Raw genomic sequence first — 12583 nt, 5'->3', positions numbered from 1 at the left:
GCAGTAAGAGAGATCTCAGGTCTTATCACCTTATTAGCCTTATGTGTATTCCTGCCAAAATACTTTAGAGACATTTAATTTTTCACCTTCAGCCACGGATCTCTGAAAATAATACTTTGGGAGAAGAGCAGGTTGGTTTTAGAGGAGACTATTCCTGAATGGGCCATTTCTTGGCGTTGTATTACCTGGCATCTAAATATGTTAAAACACAAAATCATCTGTAGATGATTTTCTTATTGGGGGGAACCCATGATAAGCCCTAGAACAGTGGTCTCCAAAGTGGGGTGTGCAAGACAATCCATTGGGGTGCGGGAAGAAAATATTAGAACTTCTATTTCTATTTCTATTTATCTAAATATGCATATATTGGGGGTGCGTGTGCAAACATTTTTTACTGATAGGGGTGTGCAATCAAAAAAGTTTGGAGACCACTGCCCTAGAAAATGGCAGCTGGTCCCACAGTTTGTCTGTGAAATCAGCTGGCTGCTTCCTCAAGTTGGGTAGACCCCTTAGTTTCCCAACGAAGAAAGGGATATGGCAAGGAGGGTGGTTCTGGAAGCATCATGGGCACGTATACTGGTGCCAGATGTTTGCTCTGTGTGCTAATTTGCTCCAGCAGCCTCTGTGTCACGTCTATTCAGTGTCCCTGCACTTCAAAATGGTGGCAGGGACACGAACTAAAGCTCAAACTTCAAAATGGTGATGCGGGCACTCAAACTAAAGTGTGGGATGCTGAATACACATGATGCTGCAAGTGCTTTAATTAGAGTGGCTCCAATTAAAGTGTCCTAAGAGTCTACAGATCCAAGATACATTCCACGTTATTGTATGGAGCAGCACTTGGGTGTTGCCTTATGGTCCAACTGAAAAGATTTCTAATTATTTTTCAAGACAGCTTTTATCTTTACCTAATTCTATGAATGCAGGATTTTGGGGGTGGGGGTGGGATGGGGTGGGACTCATGTGCTCTGAAACTGGACTTATAAATGTGAGCAGTTAAGAACCCTAACTTAGCTCTTTTACATCTACCAGATACTGCAAGAAGTGCATTTTAGAACTGCTTCTCTGCCAAATGAACCCTGGTTTGGATGGCTAACAGATATCCATACTCTCCTCTAGATAAATAGTCTGGGAAATGTCCTGACCTGGTATTTCCCCTGTACTTAAAACAAGACATTAATTTAAGAATTAAGGATGCCATCATACTGACAGATCTGCTGGCAGTGAGACTGTCTTGAATTTCCCCTTTTTTAAATTAATAAAACGCTCCTTTGGCCCCAAAACCTATCTGTCGATGGTGCAAACTTCAAATAATGAGAGGCCACCACTAGATTGAGATTCATGCTTAATGAGAACTGCATGTGGTGTTGGATTCCACGTCCTGATAGAATATGTTGTTGTGGGAAGAACAAGATTGATGACCTAAATCATTATTTGTCGTCTTGTTTGTTCTTGGAAGAAATAAGGAAATCTCTCTATTAATGGGAAAAACTAAATACTGGGCTAATGAGGAAAAAAAATCCCAGTCTGGCTTCTTTCTAACACTTTGGAGCCTTTCTTACACTCCTTAGAAGTATTTGCGCTACTTGAACAAAGAATAAGGGCCAAAATCAAATAGCATTTTCCTGTTCTGTTCTCTTTTTCTTGTCTCCATTTTACCTCTTCTTTTAGCTCTTATACATCATGTTCTAATTTAATCTTGTGTAAACTGGTAGAATGGATAATCTTGTATGCTTTTAGTAAATATTATTATTTATATAAATGTTATTTAATTTTTATAAATGTAATTTTTATTGCTCATTTTATTATACTGTTTTGGTGAAAGCTATAAATATACTACTGCTACTTTGGTTCTCTGCTTCCACAACACTTGCTACAGGCTGCCCAGGAGTGTCTGTGGAGACCAATCCCTCTTCCATGGACTCTGGCACTGCTCTCCTGCATTTTCTCTGGAAGGCAAAGTCTTCCTGTCACTCATACTCCAGTATTATTGCCTTGGCTTCCTGTAGCTGTTACACTAAATTGGTTTAATCTGCCAGCATTCAATAGCTAACCAATGGAAAGCAGCTAATGTCTGGTCAGTGGCCCCCTGACTGTATAGACTTTAGCTGTGTTAGTTTTACGTCCAGATGAAGGAGAATTGATTTCTTGCTTTTGGCAGCAGTAGCATTGCTTTTTTGAGGTTGCTGAAGTAGTCAGGATGGCAATACAGTGCTACGTACTGCAATATTTTTAAGCCTGAAGGCACTTTTAGAAATTCTTTCTAAAGGGCAAAGAGTTCTTACTGTCCATTATTTTACTGCACATATCTTAACCCTAAAATAATTAACTATCCTGATATATAATAGACTTTGCTTGCTCTTCTGCTCTATTTTACTTTAAAGGTGGTTATATTTCAACCCAGTGAAGTTATTTAGGCTGTAGGGGGAATGATTCACACTGACTGTGCTATATGCAATGCTAGTGTTCACTTCCTTGGATTCTGCCCTTTGTAAACACCTTGCACACCACATAGGTCAGAACTTCTGTCACTAGAGAGAAGCTACCACAGTTTGTCTCATCTTCTCTCAGTTGTCACACTTGGAAATGAAAGCCTCATTGGTAAGTACAAGGGTCTCAACTCGAATTCATGAATGTTTGCAAAACCATCTCATCACCTGGAAAGCAGGTATGAGACAGGATCTTAAAGCCCAGAAAGTGCAACTTACATGAGGTCACCTGGCCAGTGGGTGATTGCGTTAACTACAAATCCTTTAGCTTTTGTTCAACTGACGAGATGTACCTGTCTTTTAGCTTCCACTGTGTTAAGTATTATGGTATACAGTAATTATTCTGCTTAGAAGTGATCCATGAGTTTGGTCTGCTTAAGGCTTCTAGTTTTAATTCTAGTTATCAATGAGCACAGCATCTAAGAGCTGCAGGAACCTCCTAAGGAAGTCAAACCTTCTTGTGCTGTGTCCATCAGCTCACAAAAAAGGAGATGAAGCAGCAGCCAGAGGAAATCATCATCTTTTGACCCACCTGCTTACCCAAATGTGAAGTGGTCAGCTGTTCAGTAGGCGATATTGGTGATGGCCACAGGTATCTAATTTAGATCCATTTCCTTCCCACAAAACTGCGAAGTCTGGTTTCCCCAGGCCCAACAGGTTTAGTAACAGCTTTGCTCACAGCACAAAGCTATAAGCAGACATCCCTTAGTCCAAAGCTGCCCGCATCTAGTCTTTCACCAGAGGCCTGTTCTCAATGTTTTGTGCAAGCTGGACTCGAATGTCCTTACTATTTTCTCTGGTCTTTTCTGGCTGCCTTTCACAGATGTAGAAACCTTCACAAAACAATACCTAGCCCTTCTGCCCATGTGTGCCTTTATTTTGGGTGGGGAACCTAGAGGGCAGCAAATTTACAGATGTTTAGGGCTGGAAGGGATGTTGTGAGAGCAACGGGTCCAGCCCCCCCGCTCCAGAAAGCAATGATGCACATGCATGTCTTCAGTTCTCTAGTGAAGTTACTATTACATGTCTGGGGCTGCACTGCAGTTTGGTAGTACCCACTCCATGGTGCACCATGCTGTACACTTGCTGGGATTTAGAATCACAGAAAATGAGGGTTGGAAGGGGCCTCAGGAGGTCATATAGTCCACCCCTCTGCTCAAAGCAGGACCATCCCCAATTAGATCATCCCAGCCAAGGCTTTGTAGAGCTGGGCATTAAACCTCCAAGGATGGAGATTCTACCACCCCTGTAAGTAACCCATTCCACTGCTTCACCATCCTCCTAGTGGGAGTTTTTCCTAATACCCAACCTAAACCTCCCTTGCTGCAACTTGAGACCGTTGCTCCTTGTTCTGTCATCTGTCACCACTGAGAACAGTCCAGCTCCATCCTCTCTGGAACCCCCCTGCAGGTAGTTGGAGGCTGCTATCAAACCCTCCCGCAGTCTTCTCTTCTGCAGACTAAATAAGCCCTGTTCCCTTAGCCCCTTAACTATTTTCTTTGCCCTCCATTGGACTCTCTCCAATTTCTCCACATCCTTTCTGTAGTAGGGAGCCCAAAACTATTTCTGTCAGAAGGCAACAAAACTCTGCAGCCAATAGTGATGACGCTTCGCCTTCAATAGTTAAGACAACACTGGTTTTAAAGCAATTTTTTTTAGTTTACTTTGATATGTACTAGATAGAAGGCAACATTCAAATGGTACAACACGGTAAGGAAGACATTAAAATGTTACAGTAAAACTTGTTTAAAGTACAATTAAACATTAACATGGCAATGAACATGCAGCAGCTTGCAGAGGCAGGGACAGTGCTCAACAGTAAATACACTTTGGTATACAGAAGACTAAGCAGCATTTACAAGTTAAGTTTTGGTTGTAATTTGAATTATTTAGAGCTGACAAACAAGCGTTAGCTTAGCAAGCCCTACTCTGAGTATATAAACAGCGTTGTACTCTATTATTTGGTATCTACATTAGACATCAAACCTAAGGCTCCAGATCCAATTTAAAGAAATTTTGATTGTTAAAGGCTCTGTGGCTCATGACTCAGGTCTGTCTAAATTGCACAGTGACACAAACAGCGTTTCATATTTAGCAGTTTCTGCTTTGAAACGCAATTAAATATATAATGTCCTATTACATCTTCTTTGATACCATGTCACTTATTGCACTATTACTATTTCAGGCTAACTTTTAATGCACCTTTATACCCAGGTTTAAAGTCTAGACCTCATTGATTATTTTGCTTCCCAATAGATGGAAAGAGTATGTTTAAGAAAAATAGTTTGAATTTCAATGTATAAGAGCAAAAATGAAAAGACCTATACAAATTAATAAGGTTTCACTTTTTCAGTTTTGCTCTGTATATGGGAGCATTTTGGCGGAAGATGTGATTACAGTGATACAGCTGATGGAGAGCTGCATAACTTCTATTTTTTTAAAGCAGACTGCAGGTGGACAACATCCCTTTACTCATCATGTGCTTTACATGAAAAAGATAAAATGTCAACATAAAAAAATGTCATAGGCTGTGCTCATCTGCATACTCAACAGGCAGTAAGTTTGCAGACATTAGTGCAGAAATATAATCATCTGATATTCACCTTGTCCTTCCAAACATGTACTATTATTTGTCATTTACATTGACAGTTCTAATGTAATCCACTGAGTTTAACTGGTAAGAGAAGAAAACCTTCCCCAAATCACTGTTGCCGTTATTGCACTAAAGAGGTTATTCTGCAAATACCTCTTTAATGTGAATGAGACACTTAACTACAGCTCCATTTCAAAAGGTGCTGTCTGTACTCTGCTGAAGCTGAAATCCACTGTGGGAGGAAGGGTCAGGACCCTGTAAGACTGAGTCTTCAGTTCTTGGACAAATGTCTTAGCCAATAAGCTGCCATTATGTTGTTGAACTTAATCTAATATAAAAGCTTCCCTGCACACTTAAATCAGAGAACTCCTTCTTAAGAGGGTGTTTTGGCTTGCATAAGCTTTTGAGAGATGAAAACAGAAAAGCCACCACTGAAAATAGTTTTGGTATAGTATAGCTTCACCTTCTCTAACTTACCCTCTCTTTTTAAGCCAAGCCAGGTCCTGGACACCCAGCACATAATGGCCCAATTTTCATTGGTTTTGTACAATGTAAATTACTATTGGATCCTAAGGAGACAGGTAAGCAGGTATCCAGGAAAGTGCTTGATGAAGGACTTCTATATTTCCAGGCCACTAGAGCTAGGAATAGATGTTGAATTTGTCTGCAGGTAAGTTGTGCCTGTGTTTGTCCCAGAACAGAAGTATCTTGGGATTGATATGTACATATAATCACCCCTCCAACTGGGGATGAATGTCACTGATTTGACAATGCAATCCCTGGTTAACCATTCAAATGTACTTTGCAACATCCTTGAATAAACTGTTAGCACTTATCCTGTTAACTTTTTTTTTAGGATTCATCTTAAAATGCATGCAACATCTAGTTGTAGTCTAGGTAGCAGGGAAACATTTAATAATCTGCCTGCCTTAAGTGAAAAGTTGCCTGAAGCATGACCTCTAATATAATTTCTTACATTTAAAATAAATTGCTGTTGATTATAGCAACTAGCAGCTTAAAACAGAAGACCATATCAATTTGACACACACATGAAAAACAACAACAGAAGTCAGACAGACATAAACCATTCAAAAAGGCAAGTAGTTTGACAAGCCCTAATACAGCAAACTAATTTTATTTATCTGGGAAGGACTGTTGATGTTATGACAGTAATCAAGTATATATTGGTAAGGAAAAAAACTTTTTGCCCTGTTAAACATACTAGAAGCAAGTATAAGGACATGACATGTTTAACCAAACAAGATTAGGAATCTCTTCTCGGTTATGCCAAGGAGGGTTTAGACACCACAATGATGCAAGTGATACAACTTGGTTCCTGTTCTGCCAAGATTCTGCACGGCAGTTTTGACTGAACACGAGGATTTATAACATTAGGCACTACATCTTTTGTTGAGTGGTTGATGGAGGTTCAACCTTGAGTTGCAATGCTGGTGTGCAAGGGCCAGAAAGCCAGCTATGGGTCCCAGCCTCACGAAGAGGAATCATTAGGTGCTGAAGGACTTGTGCAACTCCGACACCAAACCTCTTCCAGATACCCCTTAAGGAATCCCTGGCTACCACCTATGCCCCAGTACTTTGACAACCACCATAATACCCTCTTAGGACCTTTGATGAATTGACCTAAATTAGTGTTGTTCTAGACCAGGTGTGCTCAACCCCCAGGCCATGGCCCGGTGCCGGGCCTCCCTCTCGCTGGGTGAAAGTGTCTTTATGGTTGTTCCAGCCGGAAGTGCCGGCCATGGGGCCCCACATGGTGTCACCAGAAATGACTGCGGAATGACAAACTGTGGACTGGAAGTGACAGTCCACATACAGCAGTCCAACAGCCAAGGGTTGGCTGCCAATCCATGGCTACTTTCAGTCCGCGGTTTGTCTGTCCTTGATCTAAAAAGGTTGGGAACCCCCTACTCCAGACTACTGTTATTTAGGTCAGGCTGTAACCTATCACATAACCAGGCCAGGAGTGGGGGAAGGATGATGAGGGATAGGATGCTCCCAAGATGCCCTTTGCTTTTTTTAGTACTGCACGTGAACTGTAGAACATTAATGTTACAGTGAAGAACAAAATCAGATCTTTTGAAACAAGACAAATGACAAGCTAATTAAAAAGTGTGCTTGTTCAGAAGATTCATTTTCCATGTGCCATCCTTGGCTGCAGTCACATAAATAACATGCTTCAATATTATTCTGTTTCCCCAGCAGAAGTGTGCCAGTGTGGGCAATCAATCAATCAAAAATGGACATGAAGTGGTCAGTGTTAAGTGTATTTTTATTTTAATAATGCTTGTATTTATTTTTAAAAGTGCACCATAGTAAAAGTATTCCTTTGTATGTAACAATAGTTCAGGGGCTAAATACCACGTAAGCTTAAGTGGATTGTCAATGCATTATACCACATACACTTTTAAACTTTTTCAAGACTGTGACCGATATTACTTGAACTGCAAGGTACTTTTGAAACATAAAAAGTCAGAACACTATCAAGAAGCAGGAAGTTACTTTCAGGTCAAAAGCCGAGCACCATTCTTTGGCAGAAAAAACTATTTAATTAACAAGCTGTAATGCGCATAACTCTTATCACGTGCTATAAGCTAGTGACCTACATAAATGTTTACTTACCCTCTAGTCTTTTTGCTTCTATTTTCTATACTCATCTATTTTAAAGACTTAAATTAGAAGGAAAAAGAGAGCACTTTCTGGGAGAGATTTGTTTTCTCCTCCTAATACACTAAGTCAGCTCCTAATGAGCTGTAGGCAGTGGTGAACAGTAAGACGCCACTAGTAACAGAGCAGAACTATTGCTAGAGGGAGCTCTTAGAAGATGCTTCTTTTCTTTTAAAATCATCTTTAATTTAAATGGATTCCCATTATGCACAAGGGTGTTTCAGCAAGTTACCACCATTTCTATTGTGGGCAACTATCATTTACTGGACCACATGACTTCTCTACAGTTGTAAATGATGGTATGTTCAACAATATCACCATCCGTGTTCCCTGCTGTGCTCTTTCATCTCTCATTGTACAAAAATGGTTTTATTTAAAAGTGTTTATTACAAGGGGGTTTTGGAAAGTAATTAGAAACAAGATTACAACTCTAGTCACCCACTCATCACCCACTTCTCTTTTCAGGCTCCAGTACATTTCTAACTAATGGCAGAGACATTCAGTTGAGGCTTTACATTTTACAAGATCCATTTTGTGTGTTATGGCTTACAGGGAACTTCTGAAAGTCTTTGATGTTGTGCCCAAGGCAAAGGAAAAAAAAGGATTCAAGAATGGAAGACCTTTCTAACTGAAATGCTGACAGGGGTAGATCTGAATTCAAATGAAATTACAGAGTACAGCTGTATTGGTTAACTTTCTAGGTAGCAAAAACTGCAAGCTATTAGTAAGAGAAACAGGTCAGCGAAGTTAAGGAATCCTGCAGTGCAAGAAGAAATGAACTAGAGGGAGGTTCACCATTTTCCACAGTTTGGACTGCGTTTAAAGAGCATTTCATGGACCAGCTCTTTTCCACTGGTATTGTCCAATTTCCCTGTAGCAACAATAGCAATTGCTTATATGTTAACATCTACCATAAGGTAGGTGTACAGGTATAAATAATATGATTTAGCAGATGAAAACAAGGGAAGTTGGAACCATGCAACCAGCCAACAACAGATAGCACTAGCAAGTATTTTGAAGGCCAGCAGCATAGGCTACAGTCGGCAACTGCTGAATTTTAGAACCTACAGGAAGCCTTAGCGCCAAATTGTAAAGCTAGACAGATCAGGTTAAGAAACCCCCAAGATGATTTTTCTAAGCTGAAGAGCTGGCATTAAAAAGAGTTTTTCCAGGTAAGAGTTATAAGGAAAAGTTTAAGGGTGGACTCTAAGCATATGCTCTCTAAGATGTTAGAAGTGTTAGAAACAGGAAGGGAACTGAGGAAAGAAAAGTAAAGTAACAGGAATTGTAATCAGCAGGATGCAGATGTATTGCTTATAGCTCAATGGAAGGATGCATTTTGTCAGCTCTCCAGCTGCAGGTTTCTGCTTTTCTGGGAAGTATGAGGGGCATCAGTGTCTGAACACAGTAGGAAGCAGTTTTCTCTACGTCAGTGTTTCCCAACCAGTGTGCCATCAGAAATGAACAGGTGTGCTGCAGAATTTTGCCATGGCAATGAGCTACAACAGGTATGAGGATGGCAAATGTCTTAACAGGTATGGTTTGGAAAATTTTTATTAATGCAAGTATGCCTGCTCTGTATAGTGTTTGGTTTTACTAAGACCACAATACCGTGGCAAGGAAGTCACAGAACACTAGTCTTGGTAGTTATGAAAAAAAACCCCTCACTGACATTTGTGAAAGACAAATCTACATACAACAGATACTGTCATAGAACATTTCCCCACCCGAAGTATTGTCAGGTACAAGAGCACATGCTAAACAATGATGATTTCTAAAAAAACCCAAGATATGGTTTATTTTGGTTAGTGATGTGAATATTAAACCAAAAAAAACCAAACCAAATCAATTCAGTTCATCTACAGAGTAGAGCTCTTCTTAACTACGAGTTCCTTCAAATTTTTAAATATGTAATTTCACCTGCCATGCATTCAGTTCAGGTTTGAAGACAGGATTCAATATAAAGTCTGTTTAGTTGTGGATTTACATAGATATGCAGGTAGAACACTGATGACTATACCAGCATTGAGAGTTAGGCTGTGATTAAATTTGGTATTGTATCTGGCGATATAATTTACAAGTATTTCACAACCTTTGACTTCCAGTTCTAATATGGGGATTAAAATACTTTGATCTATTAGTCTTTAGAAACAGCAGCTCTAGGCCAACCCCAGCCCTGGTCTAAACTCCAGGGAAGCCAATGAATTTCTAGTCTGTGATGAGTGCAGGCCAGTGTTTTTGGAAGTTGGGTAACATAGGTCAAACAAGACTGAAACCATGAACTTCCATTTTTCACTTCTGGGGGAAAGAGACCAGTCAAGCTTAGCCAAAGCTGGGTTAATGTGGTACACTGCCAGAAAGCTTATGGTATCCCTTTAGCTTAGGTGACAAAATTAAAATTAAACTTGCTACTTTCAATCAGTCAAGTTTAAATGCAACATCACAAAACAGACAAAAACTGCAAATATACTAGTTTTCTCCAATTATTCAGACAAGAAAGAATATATGTAGTGCATGAAGTTGATCTCCAGTATGTCTGGACAGGAAGTCTCCCACGGAAATATAGTACTCAGAGTACTGTCATAGTCTCTTGACCAAATGAATCTTTACATACACATATTTATCTGAAAGCAGATAAATATTAGCTTAATGTATTAGAAACACTGGATAAAAAACACAGAACAGGCACTAGTGAAGGCCTAATAAAGCAGGTTTTTCTTCACTGGGGCATATAGCCCCCTTGTCTTACAGTCTGTGGCAGGTAACTTTTTTGCATTTCCTCAACTGTTCCTGCATTTATCCCCAGCGTTTCAGGGATCACAGTCTGCCCTTCGGTACTTGGGCATAAAGCACCTGCCAAAGCAGCTTCCTGCATATTCTTCTGTGGCTCAAAGCCATATGACTGTGAACTTTGACCTGAAATCTGCACTGCAAGTCCAACAAGATCCTCCTCATTTATTGGAGGAGTATTTTGCTTTGCTCTTTCAAAATGCGAGTCATCTGGATTAGTTTCATTTTGACTGCAATTTTGCTTGAAATACTGATGTCTTGGTGATGTACCATCACCTAGATTGTCTTCTGATCTCTCTTCTGAATCAAGCAGAGGCTGGGTAGATTCAGACCTTGAGAAAACCTGCACAGAAGGAATCTGGTCTCTGTAGCCATTGAGCACTACAGTCGAATACTGTACAGTGCTCAAAGTATTTTGTGTAGATTCACCTTCATCACTGTCAGAAACACTTTGTCTAGGAGAAGACATGCATGAGGATCCTCCAATACCACTGCTATGTCCCTCTGAAGTACTTTTCTCCTTTTTAAGCAAGTCAAAAGGTTTTAGATCCTGTTCTGAAAAAGACTTCTTGTCATCAGCTTCTATTTCAACAACACTTACATCTGTAAAACTGCCTTCTGGGTACATCTGATCTTTAGAACTAAAGTTGTGCTGAAAGAAAAGAAGATAAAGAAAAATTCATCAAAAGAACAATCATTAGGTCTTACTTTTTGTTCCTTAAATGCTTGGAGGTCTCTGCATACCCTGCCCCTTGTAGAATTCAATAGTTATTGCTGAACACTTGTCATTAAGCAAGGGGGGGGAATAGCATGAAGGGTAGGGGACAGTAGCATCTTAGTTTTTCAAGGATCAATCTTAACCCTATGGATCTTTTAGAGTGGGGTGGATGATTTATTTAGTCTGGAGGGCTGCTTGAGTTTTGGCGAGCTGTTGAGGGTAGCAAGGATAGCCCTGCCCTTTGCCCTGGTTGCCATCTTGGGACTGGAAGTCCTGCCCCAACCCCTGAACTTTGCCACCAGAAGTCCCTCCCCTTGTTCCAGAAGTACTCCTGGGGGGAGGGCTGCCATGTTGTAACTAGAACCCCCCCCCCCCATCGTACACTAAAAAAACAAAAAACAACCCCCCCAAACATCTCCTATAGCTTATTTTAAATTTTATTTAAAAAACATATTTTGTCCTGATTTGTGAGTGTTACCACAGCATATCTAGAGGTGATTACATAATAGCTAAAAATACACTCTTACTCTTGTATATTGGGTACAGGGGATAGGAGGGTGCATATGGGGCAGGGTGATTGGAGGGTGGGTGTGGAGTGCTGTGGGTGTGTGGTTGGGCTGGGAGGGTGTCTGTGTATGTGCGTGGATATAGTGGGGGGGGTGTGGGTTATGGTGGGGGTGGTGGGAGGTCCCATTCTAGCCACAGCATGCAGTTCCCAACTGCAAGGCCAGGACCCATAAGGTGTGGCATGGGGCCAGCCCGGCCCATCCCAGCACAACACTGTTCCAGCTGCAAGGCCGGAACCCACATGGAGCATCATGGAGCCAGCCACATGGGTGCTGGCCATGCAGTGGGGAACTGCGTGCTGTCAGGAGAGACAGGACAGCCTGGGCTGACTCAGCGCTGTGTTGCATGGTTCCCAGCTGTAGGGCTAGGACCCGCATGGTGCGGCATGGAACCAGCCTGGCCAGGTCCAGCCTGTCCAGGTAGCATACAGTTCCCCGCTGCATGGCCACAATCTATGTGGAGTGGCATGGAGCTGTCCCGTCCCCTCCCAGCAGCATGTGGTTGCTGGCTGCAAGGCTGGGACCCATGTGGCATGGAATGGGGCCATCCTGGCCCAATGTGGTTCTGGCTACAAGGCTGGGACCCACACGGCACAGCAAGGAACTGGCCCACCTTGGTGGCATGCTAGTGTCAGAACCAAAGGAAGTCCCACAACATCAGGCTAGGCCAGCTCCATGCCTCCATGCCCATCCTGCCCCCACCCCACTGGTTCTTATGTGAATTTCAACTCTAGAACAAGGG

The 12583-nt window shown here is 41.4% G+C and overlaps 1 protein-coding gene across 1 annotated transcript in view; it reads right to left on the bottom strand.

The window, feature by feature from the left end:
- Positions 1–4127: 4127 nt before the first annotated feature.
- IL6ST (interleukin 6 signal transducer) overlaps positions 4128–12583 on the bottom strand; it is a 51976-nt gene continuing 43520 nt past the window's right edge. Inside the window, exon 15 of the mRNA XM_019517842.1 lies at positions 4128–11209. Coding sequence (XP_019373387.1) covers positions 10487–11209 — 723 coding nt within the window. The 3' untranslated portion in view covers positions 4128–10486. The remainder of the gene's footprint in view (positions 11210–12583) is intronic.

This window comes from Gavialis gangeticus, unplaced genomic scaffold (genome assembly GCF_001723915.1).
Source record: "Gavialis gangeticus isolate Ggan-Ray unplaced genomic scaffold, GavGan_comp1, whole genome shotgun sequence".
Classification (NCBI taxonomy): Eukaryota; Metazoa; Chordata; order Crocodylia; family Gavialidae; genus Gavialis; species Gavialis gangeticus.
The sequence above is the reverse complement of the archived record's forward strand: the minus strand, read 5'-3'. Positions and strand labels throughout refer to the sequence as shown.